Source organism: Terrapene carolina, unplaced genomic scaffold (assembly GCF_002925995.2).
Source record: "Terrapene carolina triunguis isolate 2854851 unplaced genomic scaffold, T_m_triunguis-2.0 Scaffold69, whole genome shotgun sequence".
Lineage (NCBI taxonomy): Eukaryota > Metazoa > Chordata > Testudines > Emydidae > Terrapene > Terrapene triunguis.
In genome coordinates, this window is record NW_020664420.1 from 40,522,714 (window position 1) to 40,539,227 (window position 16,514).

At 40.6% G+C, this 16,514-nt stretch overlaps 1 protein-coding gene across 1 annotated transcript in view; it reads right to left on the reverse strand.

Annotated features, from left to right (window-relative positions):
• Positions 1 to 439: 439 nt before the first annotated feature.
• ARHGEF28 (Rho guanine nucleotide exchange factor 28) overlaps positions 440 to 16,514 on the reverse strand; it is a 144,022-nt gene continuing 127,947 nt past the window's right edge. Inside the window, exon 36 of the mRNA XM_029910919.1 lies at positions 440 to 1,491. Coding sequence (XP_029766779.1) covers positions 1,328 to 1,491 — 164 coding nt within the window. The 3' untranslated portion in view covers positions 440 to 1,327. The remainder of the gene's footprint in view (positions 1,492 to 16,514) is intronic.

The window sequence follows — 16,514 nt, forward strand, 5'->3', positions numbered from 1 at the left end:
TGGTGCTGCAGGTGATCAATGCTGGAGGAGAAGGATGCTGGCCTGTGATCCCCCCCTTCCCCCCGCCCCCGGCCCCTGGTTGGACTGTAAAAAAAAAAAAAAAAAAAGACAAAGTACAGTTGGTGGGTCGCTTACTAAAAAGTTTGGAACCACTGATCTAAGGCCTATGTGAAATGTGAATCAGTTTATCTACCAATTTCAGTTAGTCTGGTGTAATTCATTTGTTTGGAGTTCAGTCATTGCTGTGTTTGACAGTAGCAGAGTGCAGATACAAGACCGGACAGCACACATTTTAAAAGAAGGTCTTCTAACTCTGTTCAGAGCATGAGAATGTCATGAAAGTTAAAACCTTCCAGAGAGGTACAGAATATTTATTAAATCCAACAGAAGTATACAAAGATTTCTGAAGAACAAAAGCCAAGAACAGGTCCTGGTTTATTATTCTCTAACATACTGAGTGAAAGTAGAAAGGTGGCTTCCTCCTTTATGGAAAAGCAGTGAAGTCTCAATGGGATTCAGTTAGACTAAAGATGCTACATGTTCTTCTCTTCTTTTCCCTCCCTGTGGGAAAGCTTCATTTGGTGAATTTTAATGCTAATGTAAGTAAGGGCACTTTCTGTAACCAGGCACAGTTATACCACAATACATCGCCAAACTGACCTACAGCACCTGTGCACAGAAATCATCCCAAACGCGGACTGATTCTCTGTTGTGAACAGACTTCTGCTAAGGTCTAAGTTGAGACCCCCAAAGACAGCCTCCTTTGTGAGGTGAGCCATGTGTGAACCCAGCTCTGCGAAGCTGCAAGGCTAGGAACTCAGAAACCCAGCTAGTCCTCCAAGCAGAGTACATTTTTATAAACATGACAGCCCCCCAGGCTCACTCTTCCATCTTCCCCTATCATATCACTATTGTTAAAAAGTTACTGATTCATATTATGAAAGCTCACACAGCAGGCACTTATCTCTAAACACGGAAATCTGCATTTTTAAACTCAAGAGAAAAGCAACACCGATCTTTGCAGTTCATATCAGCAGTCTTATGATGGTGTCTTCATGACAGTTCTAAACATCACTACCTTTGAGCTTGTCCTTCTTTCTGTTGCTCCTTGTGAAGCATTGGAAACCATGTGTCATAAATTAACGATTACAAAAAAATGCTTTTAAAAAAATAACTTAATTGTTATATTTATGATGGGGAAAATCTTGCACTGAATATTAAATACTATTCTTAGAGCCTTTTGGTCATCGAGGGAGCAACTGCGTACAGTTAGAAAAGCAAAATACAATTTCATCCCAAAGTGCTACTGGTATTAGAAAATGCGCGATCAGAGGTAAACAATATTTTCTTCAACTCTCGCTCCGTTTTCTGCATCCTGCGAGCTGTGAGACTGCGGGTTCACCAGCAGAACATCAGCAAGCGGCTGGGCCTGGGTGCAGCCGGGATTCAGACTGTGCGTTCTTGGACACCGGATCTGGGATGCAGTTAAATCTGTAACACATACAGAGGCAATGGTACAATAAACAGCTGATTCAGACTCAGAATTGACAGACAAAATTCTTACTTTGTGATTGGCAATTTGTTAAACCACCACTGTGTACGTACAGTAATTGTGCATAAAGAAAAGCTGTTACTATAGGAATGTACCCTACAGTGAAGCACAACGTAGGCCTTAGTCACAGCCCAGTGATATCAATGGATATCTTTCCATTGCTTTCCAAGGGCTTGGGCTGATGGCATTGTTTTTAACTATGTTACTAAAAACATAAGCAACTATATCCATAAAAGAAGTTTTTGTCTATTCTGTAGTTATTGTGTGTGCACTTATGGAATGGCATAAATACTGTAAGAGAAGGGTTTGAAAGGCAGCATACAGTACATAATACATGTTCTGTTTGCCCTTGTTAGTGAGCCCACCCCTTTCGTAAAGGTATTACACTGTCACACAGCACATAATGGGGTGTATTTTCAGCCAGGCTGAGACTTTATTTGTGGGTGCATTTTTGTGCTTGCAGATAAATTACATAAGAATGGTCAGACTGGGTCAGACCAATGGTCCCTCTAGCCCAGTAGCCTGTCTTCCAATTGTGGCCGCTGCCAGATGCTTCAGAGTGAATGAACGGAAAAGGGCAGGTATCAAGTGAGCCATCCCCCGTCATCCACTCCCAGATGCTAGTAGTCAGAGGTTTAGGGACACCCACAGCATGGGGTTCTGTCCCTGATCATCTTGGCTAATAGCCATTGATGGACCTAGCCTCCATAAATTTATCTAATTCTTTTTTGAAACCAGTTATATTTTTGGCCTTTGCAACATCCCCTGGCAACGAGTTCCAGAGGGTGACTGTGCATTGTGTTAAGTACTTTTTTGTTTTAAAGAAGTTTGTTTTAAACCTGTTGCCTATTAATTTCATTGGGCGACCCCTGTTTCTTGTGTTATGTGAAGGGGTAAATAAAACTTCCTTATTCACTTTCTCCACACCATTCATGATTTTATAACCTCTTCCATATCCCCCTCCCCCCCATCATCTCTTTTCCAAGCTGAACAGTCCCAGTCTTTTTTATCACTCTTCATATGGAAGCTGTTCCATACCCTTAATCATTTTTGTTGCCCTTTTCTGTATTTTTTTCCCCAATTCTAATATCTCTTTTTTGAGATGGGGTGACCAGAACTGCACGCAGTACTTGAGGTATGGGCATACCATGGATTTATATAATGGCATTATGATAGTTTCTGTCTTATCTATACCTTTCCTAATGGTTCCTAATATTCTGTTAGCTTTTTTGACTGCCACTGCACACTGAGGGGATGTTTTCAGAGAACTATCAATGATGACGCCAAGATCTCTTTCTTTAGTGGTAACAGGTAATTTACACCCCACCATTTTGTATATATAGTTGGAATGTTTTCCAATGTGCATTACTTTGCATTTATCAACACTGAATTTCATCTGCCATTTTGCTGCCCAGTCATCCAGTTTTGTGAGATCTGTTTGTAACTCTTCACAGTCTGCTTTGGACTTAACTATCCTGAGTAATTTTGCATTGTCTGCAACTGTCTTGCCACCTCACTGTTTACCCCTTTTTCCAGCTCATTTATGAATATGTTGAATAGCACTGGTCCCAGTACAGATCCTTAGGGGACTCCGCTGTTTACCTCTCTCCATTGTGAAAACTGACCATTTATTCCTATCCTTTGTTTCCTGCATGTTAACCAGTTACTGATCCATGAGAGGACTTTTCCTCTTATCCCACGACTCCTTACTTTGCTTAACAGCCTTTGGTGAGGGACCTTGTCCAAGCACTGAAACTCCAATTGTGGGAGCAAATCTTAGGAGTTACAAGTCTATCTGATTTGTACTTGCAATCTGTAGTTAGATGTATAGTGAGGCTTGGAAGGATTAGATGTAATCGGTAAATGTTGGTAAACGTCAATTACACTGTACACACACAAACCGACAAAAATATTTCCATTGAAAATAATCAAAATTTACAGAAAGACAAATTTAAGAAAAACACTGCTTGAGAACTTATTAGAATTTGATTTAAGGATATTTACTTTGTATATTTTCACGTGATCTTGACAATTTGTGTTGTAATGGTTATAAAACTAACTTTTTGTATCTCAACATAATTGTCTGACCCTCCCCATAATTTCCCACAACTGTGAAAATTTAAATCAATACAAATCTAAGAAAACATTGATATCCATCAAAATTATTAAAAAATAAAACATTCTGCCAAGTCTAGTTATAACTATTTAGATTTCACTGTTCAGCCACAGACTTCCAGTGCGACGTAAGACAAGTCAATCTACCTTGTGCCTCCGTTCTGTGTGTGTAAGATGAAATCCAAGTATACTACATTGTGCAGTGGGCTCGGATTAATTTGAGTGGCTTACTGGTTTAACAATGACATCTACATATTTCAGCAAAGTGATTCAGCCGTTCACATCTTCAGTGTAACTGCCTGTGATGCAGACACTTCAATCCATGTTTACTTTCTAAACCAATTGTTACAATAGTATTACTGTGTTTTAAATGTGTCATTGTGATGGATAAGATATTTGGTTAAATTAAGCTTTCTAGATTAACTCAGGTTCTTCTATTTTGCTAAATAGCATAACAGTAAAATGATACATCTTCCAAAGGAAAAAGCATCCTCTGAGATGCACCTTTCATCACAGGGAGGAGGCATCATTGCACGAGGACTCATCTCAGGGTATTGGCATCAGCAAGTCTTGAGTCCTGATCCTGGCTGTGCCAGTGACTTTCATTGTTACTCTGGACTAGTTGCTTCCCTCTATTCCTCAGTTAACCCAATCTGGAAAACTGAGAACACATTTTGAAACTCTGATCACAAATGGTTCAGTTTGTACAATGAGAGGCAAGCATTAAAATTTACAGCAGATGGAAACACTTCTGACTCCATCACTATTGAAAGAAATTATTTATGTAATTCTGCTCATAGACTCAGACTTTAAGGCCAGAAGGGACCATCACAATCATCTAGTCTGACTTCCAGCACATTGCAGAACCTCACCCACCCACCCACTCCTGTAATAGAACCTTAACCTCTGGCTGAGTTACTGAAGTCCTCAAATCATGATTTAAAGACTTCAAGTTACAGAAAATTCACTATTTACACTAGTTTAAACCTGCAAGTGACCCCATGCTGCAGAGGAAGGTGACCTCTGTGATGTTACAATGCTATGTCAAAGGCCCGCACTTTGTGGTCTAACGCGTGAGGCAGGGGGAGAGGGAACATGAGAACTGTGAAGGACCGAGTAGGTTAAGCCAAAGTTAGGAGTAGCCAGTGCTTTATTATGAAGCTCTTTAAAAATAGCTCTTTCAAAGTTCAGGGAAGCATGAGTCTCAAATAGGGGAAGTTTCAGCCACTATGAGGGTGACAAGTATTTTTTGGCCTATAAATGCTCTGTGTAAGCTGACAGATGAGGAAAGCGCCATTCTTGGCTGCCGTTTGGGTAGGCCGGAACATAGGCCCTGCCTAATAAAAGCACAATGTGTCCCAAAGATGACATAATCAGTCTATGAGTGGAGAGGGTGCCTGCTGTCTCAATGCTTCAGTGCCATGAGACCTCTCCAGAGAGCAGCTGGTACCACAGTAGGCAGCAAGATGCCATGATGACAGCAGCTGCTTGGGGAAGAATGAAGGAACTGCTCCAGAACAGCAAATAAGTATTTCAGGTGTAGGAAGAGTTGAACAAATGGCGCCTGCTGTACGTTTACAGTTATGCTATCCTGCTCTCTTGTTATGCATAGTAGTGACAGCTGAAAAGAACAGTGCTTTATGAGGCTCTTCATACAAACTATCCACACTGAGACAGAGTTCCTTTACAAAAAGGAAGAAATTATAATAGTCATGTGCATTTCTGCTAGAAATAAATAGTCAAGTATTATTCTCTAGTATTGATACGCAATGGAGGTAAGAAGCTGCTGTAGATTATGGGTAAAGGTACAAGACGGCTGTCTGTGTGAGCTTCTTTTGGTGGGTACCATCTTACTCCCGTGCCTAGACCAGACACAAAATCAGTTTCATAATCTTCCTTGTGTGTCTCTGTTATATTTAGGATTAAGCAATACATTTTTTGCTGATTTTCCACCCCCTACCCCCAACTTTGAAGCAAATTTCCAAATTTTAGGTGACCACTCTGGCTTAGCTCCAACACGGACCTCTTTTGCAGAACATGGTTTAAACCAGAACACTTCTTGTGAGGTATTGAGCACCATCAGCTCCCACTGATTTTTACTAAGCCCCTCACAAGATGTGATAAGCACCTGGCTGCACCAGCTCCTTCATGATTCAATTATTTCTCACTGACATCATTAATATTATTGCATATAACCATGCTGTGCTGAACAGGATGTTACTTCCCCAGTGACTCTAACCCCAGCAAAAGCAGATATTGTGGGAAAGGTAGGAGACGTGGCAGCCAACCTGAACTGAGGGCCAGATTCTTGGTCCCAGTTTCAGCAGCATGAAACAAGTGGAAAGTTGCCCTGGAGGAGCAGCTGAGGGTTCCTCCTGACAAAGGGGAGCCCTCAGGCAGATTAGTCCTGGTGCTGGCCTCAAAACATCCTGTAGCTCCTAAACAAAATATACCATCACCATCTAACTGTTTAACTAACTCTTATTTAAACACACAAGGCCAAATCCTCAGCTGCACTACCTTTCCTCTAGGCAGAGCTAAGGAGAGCAGGGGAGAATGCTGGGTTGGTCAGACTCTACTCCAACTACCCTACCCCAGAGGGCGTGTCGAAGGCAGGAAAGGGTAGGAACTGGGTGACTTTGAGTAGCCCTAGACTGCTGTATGCTACACTGGGGGCTGCTTCAGCCCAGGCCAGCCCAGTATAAATGCAGTGGAAAAATGGCTTCAAGCCACCCTTCTCCCTCAGCTGAGGATGTATGTATGTTTAAATTAGAGTTACTGAAACCATTCAATGACGATTTATGTCAAAAGGAGCCGGAGGCTGTTCCAATAGCTGGTGAGCTCTAAAGTCCACAAACAATTGAGACACAGAAACACATAGGCAGTTTCAGTATTAAAAATGAATCAAATTCTGTTTAAATGTAAATGAGAGCAGATATTAGCCAGCTGGCTAAAGTGCATGTAAATGAACTGTGCAAGGAACATTTTACTCATAAGGATGTAGTTTCTGTACAGCCAAACTGGAACGACAGAGGGCAAGTATAAGCAGGTTCAGCTCCCATGGAAGTCTGAGCCAAAAGCTGACATATAAAATGTGGTTTAATTTAGGTGTAAAGTGGTCAGAAAATGGGTGCAAATGACAAAGCAATGGAACTTGCACCAATCGAGGATGCAGCGCATGTGCAAAACTAACATAACCTGCACCTCAAGGGACTGGCATGGCGATCAGACAGCAAATGTGAAAAATCAGGACGGGGCTGGGGGGGGTGGGGGGTAATAGGAGCCTATATAAGAAGACGACCCAAAAATCAGGACTGTCCCTATAAAATCGGGACATCTGGTCACCCTAATGGCAATGCAGCAGGGAAAATGACTAACTGGACAGTGTAAGACAAACCAACTCGCCACCTTCAGTCCCATGTCATGCTGTATTGATTAAATACCACAAATGGTCTCCCTGACCACCATTCTGCCCTGGAAACAGTGCTCTTGAGGTCGGCCTCGAGTGCTCAAACACCATAATGAGCAGACAGGAAGGACAGACAGATAGGGTGTCAGGGAATTAGGGAGCAACCCTACCACAAAACGTGTGTGTATATAACAAAAAATCCCCTACAGCTCCCTCCTGCTCTGACTCAGATTCCTTCTCTCCTCTCAGCCCGCCTTAGGGTCCATATGCAGTGGCTTCCCCATGGAGTAGGTGTAGAATTCCTTTGCCCCAGTCCACCAATCCCAACTGTTGTCATGTTCTGCGCAGAACCAGTTTAACACACTGAACGGGGCTCCTGTGATGTTTACAGCCACACACTGTACATTTCAGCTACTTTTTGCATCAAATAGTTAAAGAAAAAAAAAAACTCCTCCATTTTTTCCTTTACAACGAAACAGTTTTTGTACCATGCGCCTGGTTTTAGCCCATGTTCATCTGGACTGACAGCTGACATGTCGAGTTCAGCCCAAAGCTATTTGAAATGGAAGAGGTACTGTATTTAACCCTGAAAGCAGCATTCCTACATAATGGAAAGCATTGGCAGAAGCCTAAAGTATTGTGTTGTGTGTAAATGTGATTGAGCCTGGGATTTTCAAAGGCAGGAGTTAGGCATCCACCAGCCATTGAAATTCAATGGGAATTGAGTGCCTAAGTCCTTTATGCTCCTTTGAAAATTCCAGTCTACATTGCTACTGCATATGTCTATTTCTGCCCATCACTGTAGTATCTGAGTGCCTTGCATATGAAATCAATAGCAATAACCAAGTCCCTAGTGGGATTCATGGAGTCTCTGGCTCTTTTCCTTTTTTGGGGTGCAGACTACTTGAAGGTTGTTTGATTTTTATTACATGCTAAGTATTTTCCCAGTATTAAATCGATTTTACATGTTAGGGGTTCAGTTGTGGCTGTGAACAACCAGCCATGGGAGAGGACAGGATAAAGTGTGCTGCCCCATTGGGTGCCAGGAGGCAATGAGTTATTGGGTGCCAACGCAATTGCTAGATGCAGTCTCTCTGCATTCAGGCAAGTGCATCTGGCCCACGCCCTGCACAGAAGGGGGAAGGCTTCTTGCACCCACTCCCCCCCTCCACAGAGGGATGGGCACAAGCAGGCCTTTGGTGTCTCAGAGGGTCTGGCATTACTTCAACTATCCCTCCATGAAAGGCTTCTCACTGGAAACTGGAAATGTTCTGAACCTCTCTCACACACCCAGAAAAATTCTGACCCTCATACCACTGAGGAAAGAGAAGCCTAATCCATTTCTTAACCAGCTGAATAAGATTGAAAATCGACCTAGGAATTTTAATGCTGCCCTTTACTTTTAACCAGTCCTACAGAAGAAAAAGCAGCTGCTACATTTCTCAGGCAAACAAGCATCCTCCTGCATGAGAGATCTTTTCACAAAAAGCAGATGAGCAATTAGATCAAAACAGACCCAGGGTTAATTAGCCTTGTCAGTCTTTTGAGTATTTTGTTGTTAGTAGATTTAAAATGAAGGAATCCGAGTTCTGGTTCTATGACATTAAAGGTCTGTGACAGCATAATCTTTTTTTCTGTCTCTGCCTTCGATTGTTGATCACGGTAAAATTACTGGAATGTCACAGGCCTATATATGCCTATTATCTGTGCAATTATTAGTTTAAACAAAGCAGCATGGATTTTGTTTTAGCCTCCCAATTGTTTAGAAAGGTTCAGTTAAGAGCCTTTGGACCAAGTCCATGGCTGGCTTAAATGGGTGCAACTCCATGTTGATGACCTATGGAGTGGGGTCATTAAAAACAGTTTTGTAAAGATTCTCAGATACCATTGTTGACAACAAGGTTCAAATCTTGGACCTTCAGCATCAGATATACAGGTCTCTTCACCATTTGAGCTGAAGGCGACCTCCTTTAGGCTAAAATATTTAGTTTTGGTTTTTATCCTATTATGTAGATGTGTCAACAATTGTGCTGGCTTTAAAAAGTGCACAGCTTTTAAAACACGTTCTTTCTACAGTATTTCCATTGGACACTAACAGCAGAGATTTAAAAACAGGTTTTACTTGAAATCACACCCTTCTACACATTAAATGCCTACAGTCTCACCTCAGTGTGGAGCACTGCCTACCAGCTGTCAGATATTGCTTAATATTGATTTAATTAGGTGTGAATTCTCTACTAAGTTGTCTATGTGGTAAGCTTTGAACCCTTAGATGGCTAATCACACACACACACACACACTCGAATGGATAGTCTGCGAACAATGAACACATTTTATTGACCTACTTCTTTTCCAGCTCATTAAACACAGCTGCACCCAAATGATCAAGAGAAAATAATCATAAAACCTTAGAACGCTTTTTTATACAAAAGAATCACAAAGAATGTTACCAGCTGTATGTATAGGGATCATTTCATCCATCACAGTAGCCAATCTGTGCCAGCATACTACACAAACATCAGCTTTAGAAAGAAAGTAAAGAATATTTTATCCAACTGATAAAACTGGGGAAACACAGGTAGATACCACACGTAATGTAAACACCGGAGCTGGAACTTAGCCAGGATAGTGAAGTTAAAACAAATTACAGTAAGTAGCTAAAGCTTCAGATTGAGCTCTCACTGGAGAAACAGAAATTCTGTAACAAACCACACCTTAGGACAGTGCTCCCCATACTTTTGAAAGCTGTATCCTCTTCAGGAAAAAACAAACCAATTGTATCTGCCCCCCACAACACTGCCACATACTGTTAAAAGCCTACACATTTTCATTTATACATCTTCTGCTACCTCAACTAACCCTTTGCACTCCGTGATGGACACAATGCTAGCGTAGATGATCATAGTAAATCTCTCTCTCCTTTCCTACATATGTTAATGTACAGTTAAATCGTTAACAATGCAGTCATTTAAAGTATGATCATTGACATCTGAATTAGCACCTGTTGAAATGAAAAGGTCAATTCATCCCTCAAAACTATCGTTTCAGGCTCTCTGCAAACTCAGGCAGACATCACTGCATTGGTTAAACTGATATTTTGTAGGCTTTTCTGCACTCATAAAAGACAGACACTTATTTAAAAAATGAAAGCTGAGATCCTAGAGAACTATAGCCACTGTCCCCACCTCTCAGGTCATCCTTCAACATGCCCCTCAAGGGGCTGTGCCCCACTCTTTGACTAATACTGCCATAATATAATACTAGGTCACAGATTCATTACCCATACAGAAGGAAGAGTGCCTTCTACAGAGGTACTATGCACACTTTTTACTTGGTGATTTCCTAAGCACTGACCAAGTTCAACTTTCTAGCTTATAAAAGCTGACAAGACCAAAACCCAAGGTGATGCGAGTACAAAAGGCCTGAAAACAATGTGAAGAGCCATTTCAGTAGCTAAAATAATGCCAAGTGCTTGTTTTAAATTCATTATGTGCTTATCTTACCCTTTAATGGAAGAAGCTGCTGATTACTGTAGGAAAACCATGGGCATCACTAAAAGTGGAAGCATGTGATCAAAGCCTCTTATCTGATGGTTATAGTGAAAAAATGTTCATGCTCCACTGATATCAACAAACAAGGAAATGTTCCCTTTTTCTGGTCTGTGAGGGATCTCCTGACAGTCATCTTAATGTGGCCATTGCTGACTTTGCTTTGTCTTCTAATCAGCACTGGCAGGAAGCATGCTGTGATGATTTCACCTCCTGTGGTCATTTACAAAAAATACTGCAAAAACTAAACCTTGGCATGTAATTTGTGTTACCTGCATCTCAGACACAGGAAGTTTAGGGGTGTGATTAAATACATTGAAATGGGCTCTTTTTAGATTGTTTGATAAACACACTGTTGAAACAGTTTGCGTAAAACCAAAGGGAATATTTTACATCAAGGCTGGCAAAAACACTTGCCAAATAAACTTGTGGCTTTCTCTCAACTCCTTTCAGTGAAGTGCTTCTCTTGAGCAAAAGGGACAACCTCAGACATTACTCTTCCTCCCTCCTTGACCTTCATTTTCCCCACTTGTCTCTTTTATCCATAACCCTGGCCTTACCCTTGAGTCTGAATTCATCAGCACTTCCTTCATCTCCCTTTACTAAAAATCTATCACCACATCCTGCAGCAGTGCCCATGTAGGATGCTGCTCTGATTTCACATCTGCTGTAATCCACAATTGTAATGTCATGTTCCCTTGCTTTAACTACTGCTAGTCCCTTCTTTATGACCTTCCCAAATGCTAGCTCTCCAGACCCCATCAGGTGACACTGCAGGCCATCTCCTCCCAGAATGTAAAAACTGGTACCATATCAGTCACATTCTCAAACTACTGCAATGTCTCTCCAGTCATTTCTGAAGGCAGTCCAAAATTGCTCTCCATATTTTTATGCTTTTATGGAAATGCTGCAGCATATATTAAGACCAATTTCTCGCCTCGTCTGCTATGTATTATTGAATTCTGGAAATATATTCTTTACAGATACTCTTTGAAGTGGGGTTGGGTTTTTTTGGAAGAAAGACTCTAAGCAAAATAAAATTGCACTATAGAGTAGAACTTCACTTATTCTCATTAGCATTCACATTTGGAGGATCTGGCTGTGGAACAAACTTCCAGAGGAGATTAGATTAATCCAGTCTGGCCAACCTTTAGGGTATGTCTACACTGGAGTTGGGAGGTGTAATTTCCACTCAAGCAAACATACCTGTGCTAGCTCTGATCCCGCTAGCACACTAAAAATAGCAGTCTAGCCCCAGTGATATGAGTATTTGGCTAGCCACCTGAGTACTCACTTGGATGGAATTGTACTCAGGCGGCTAGTAAGGGTATGTTTACTTGAACTGGAAATTACACCTTCTAGCTCGAATATAGACATACCTTTAGAAAATTCTACAAAACCTTCCGATTTGCTAAAGTTTTTCTACCATAAACAGAACACTGACATCATCAACATCCTCCTCACTCACTACCACACCAAAACACCCTCCCCAAAGAAGAGCTTTCTATAACTAGATAAGGAAGGCAAGCCAGAGATTCCATAAAGTTTACTAGGAATTTCACTATGGCCAATACATTTTATGTGGAAGGCACTCGGATACTATGGTGATAGGTGGCAGTACAAGACACAGACAGACAGACAGACAATCTGCCCCCAAAATTTCTTAGCAAATATTAAGCAGATACTGTTGTGAGGTCTCATGTTACTAAGACTCCATTATTTTTCTATAATTTGCTACAGGGCATTTCCTGGAATATTATAAAGTACTGTCATAAATAATTAAAGCTAGATTGCATTTTTCACAATAAGCAAGCCAGGTACATTTTGTGATTCAGGAGCCATGACTTTTATTGAGGGTACTTGCATCCTATTTTGCAAAATTTGTTTATCTTCAAAGGGTTTCTCTGGGCCATTAGAGCACATTATTTATTCATATTGGTCCATTGCATCTATTCCAGGCTCTAAGTGCATTACAAAATTTATATGAAACAGTTTTAATAATGTATTAAAACAAGGCACCCTACCAAGCCTACACCCATAGATCATACTGAATAAGAGAAACACAGCCTCCCCATCAGCTCTTCTTAACCTCAAACAGCAATTAGTAAAGTTCTATTGTATCATGGCTCCCTTTCCTGAGAGACCACCTCTCTCTCCAGGACACAGCGTCACATGTGAGATCAGCAGATCCTCTCAAGTTTGAGCTCTTTCAACATAAAGAAGAGGAAGCTGAGGACTGAGTGGGTGGGGATCCTCCGTGTTGGAACTTGCTCCCCTGTCCCACTCCACTTCTCCAAATTCCAGATCTGCTAACCTTCTGGGCATGCTACAAAGCCTGTCCTTCTGGTCTCTTCTCCAAGGATGCTGCGTCCTTTATTTACTTTGTGGTTTCTAATTTATGGGTTGGACACCTACAACTATATTTCAGAAATCTGAATGAATAAACGTAAATAAGTATGTAGCCATTGTTACAGTTAACAGACTCCGGGGATAGAGTCACTTTAATGGATTGAAAACTTGCATGTTGTCTCCATTCGATTTATGCTGTTGGAACGACCACATGCCTTATCTACCCCCGCCCCCAAAACCCAAGTCTATATGTAAAGGTTGATGATGGCCTTTATTTTTTATACCTACATAGCCAAATCCTCTACTTCTCCTTATTCTAGCAGTCCCATTGACATCAAAGCCCACTCCACCAAAATCAATGGGACTACATGTGTGAGTAAAATGAGAAAGGTTTGGCCATTATCCTGTTTTTGTGTGAGAAACTGGCATGTAAGACACCACTGAGTAAGAGGTGCCCACATATGTAAAATATATAAAATGCCAGTGGTATGTCCGAAGGAAGGGGGTGACTAATCTGAATACTGCACTTCCATAGAAGTATAATGCTATTTTAGACTTATCTCCTAATTAACAAAACTCTCAAACAGGGACATTGGAAATTGGAAAGAGTAAAATTATACAAGAAATCCTCTATTTAAATTAGCCGACATTATAAAAATGACACTTAGTTAACTATCTTAATTATAAGGCTATGTAATACCACTTCATCCACTGTGGTTCAAAGACTAGATAAGATATTTTCACTGACAGAATTAGTAACAGAAGTATAAGACCCTACAACTACGGAGGCCAAAAGCAAGTGTTGGTTGAAATATGCTAATTGCAGATGACATATAATGACATATTTTTCACTTTGGTATCACACTGCCGTGTGATTTAATCCCTTTTGCCATCTGCTTTAAACAAATGGTGATGTTATTCCCGAGAGGAAAACATACTTCCCTTATGATTCACTTCCACCAAGCATCCCACAAACATTGCTTTATTAAAGTTGAACACAAAACTTTGTGTTCTGTGGCATGAGACAAGACTAAAATTTGTTGCCAATTACAAAATTAAAGACCATTTTATTCTGCCTGTGAGGTTATTTGCCAGCATTAATGCATCTGTGCGATATTAGTGCTAGAACTGATGGAATTACCTTGTCTTACAAATATCTATATTTGTTCAATTAGTTGAATTACAACTATGCTTTGAGCAATGGGTACCTTAGATGCAGTCACCCATACTAAGGGTACTGGGAATGTGTCTAGAACAAAAGACACAAACTACTCATCTTAGAATTAATGGAATGCTGTCAACTTGGCATCTAGTCAATTTCAAAAACCGTGTTAAAAGTAGTTTCAGATACCACACCTGCCCATAAGTCTCCCTGTCAATTTTGTGGCTTTGCAATCACATGTTTCTCTATTTGAAAAAGGTTTTCTCCCCCTTATTCCTGGGTGAAAGACCTATAAAAGCAATGGAGGAATAGAAGGCAAACAGTAAAAAGTAACCATATACAATATGTTGTCAAATGCACAGAGTAAGCAAACTGGAAAAAAAAAAAAAGTATTCTTTCATGATAATCTGCATTTTTTCCCCCTGCCAAAATAATGCAAATGGGATATTCAGAGGCCGTTTTGCTGTTTGCCATACAGGATTTCCCTAAATGAAATCAGAAATCCTGTTAAGTGTGTACTATAACTTGGGTGCAATTTTTTTTAAAAATGCAGATGTTGACTGCTACACCAGATGGCTTCCTAATCTGATAATTTCAAATGAACTGGCTCATTGCTGATGGGTTATGTAAGAGACAGTATGATATATACAAAAAAAGTTTTTGTTTCAATACAAAATTTGGTATTAATATTTAAAAATAAACAGTTAAAAGACAAATAAAGGAACTGTAATGACATTTTTGTAACAGTTACTCAACATCTTGAAAGTCCCAACTGATGAATGAAATCCCTATTCAATAAAGCACTTAAACATGAGCTCAAAGTTAAATATGTACCTGAGTGCTGTTCTGAATAGTGATGGTTTTCAGAATCAGGGCTTTGCTAACTTGGAGCCCTAGCGAAAGAATATGAGCACTTTTAGAGTGTGTTTAACACTATGTAACATAAAGTGAATTTCACCTGATCATCATACTTATGTTATTTTACATGGTGTAGCTCCTGTGACTTCAACAGAATTACTTCTGATTTATACTAGTGTAAATTCTAATCATGCCCATTCAGTACATTTTTAATTTCCTGGATGGAAAGCACACTACAGCAAATTATGTGTAAATACATCTCACTATGTCATATCTAATGTTAAGGTTATTAAAATCAACATATTACTAAATACTGCATCTGAAATATTAGATTAAAGCAAGTGAAACTGGTTTGCGCTCGTTAAGAGTAGGTTCAACAAAACAATCATCAGTTTCTTTGCCTCACAGAGCAACATTTTTAAAGGATTTAAGAGTATCTAAAAGTATAAGACACTAAATAAAGGCAAATATACTGGAAAAATAACTAAAGGAAAACCTCCTCCTTGGATGGGGATAGAAAGTCTAATAATAGAGTTTGCGGTGTTGTAGGCATGTTGGTCCCAGCATGAGAGATACCAGGTAAGTGAGGTAATATATTTTACTGGATCAACATCTGTTGGTGAAAGAGAGACAAGTTTTGGAGCAACATGGAGCTCTTCTTCACGTCTGGGAAAGGTACTCAGAGTGTGTCAGCTAAATACAAGGTAGAACAGATTGTTAAGCATAAGAAGTTAATACATGTTGCAAGAGACCATTCAAGATGAAGTGGGCAATTAACACCTCTGCAGTCTTAGGACAAAGTAGGGTTAGTGGGTTACAGACTGGTGTAATAATTCATAAAACTGGTGTCTCTAGTGAGTCCATGATTTTTAATGTCTAGCAAAGTTATGAATGTAAGCTCCCTGGCCTGTTACATACTCACCAGCTAGACTTCTAATGGTTCACCTGAGTCTCTCGCCAACATACTTTGCTCTTCTGATCTAGAACACCTGAGTATTTATGAGGCTATCTGGGTTTACTCACTAAAGGGATAATGCTGGAAGGGGCTGAATGCCCTTAGCTTGACTACAAGAGGAGTTAAGGGCACTCAGCACATCATAGGGGTAAAGTGTACCTCTATTCAGAGGGGCAGCACAAAGCCTTACATTGACTTAAACCCCACTTTAGCACTACTAGGGGGAGTACAAGTGGGATTTAAGTGGTGCACAGGTCTTGAGCTGGCCCTCTGCACAGGAATGAATTTTACCTAGGAGGCACTCAGCTCATGGCACACTACCCAATCCCTGAAAACATGTTTGTTGCAATAAAGACAAGGGTTCCCACCACCATGGCAAGGCTTCTGTACTTTGAAATGATGCCTAAATTGGGCAATAATTTGAAAATGATCGAGATGCCACCGAGAGGGAAGCATTGTGAATATATAAGCATGGGTGGAGCCCCCCTTTGAGGAGGCTAGCTCCCAGCTCCGCCCCTTCCGCCTGCGCCGACTCCCCCACAGCTGGAGCCCTGAAACCCCCTGCC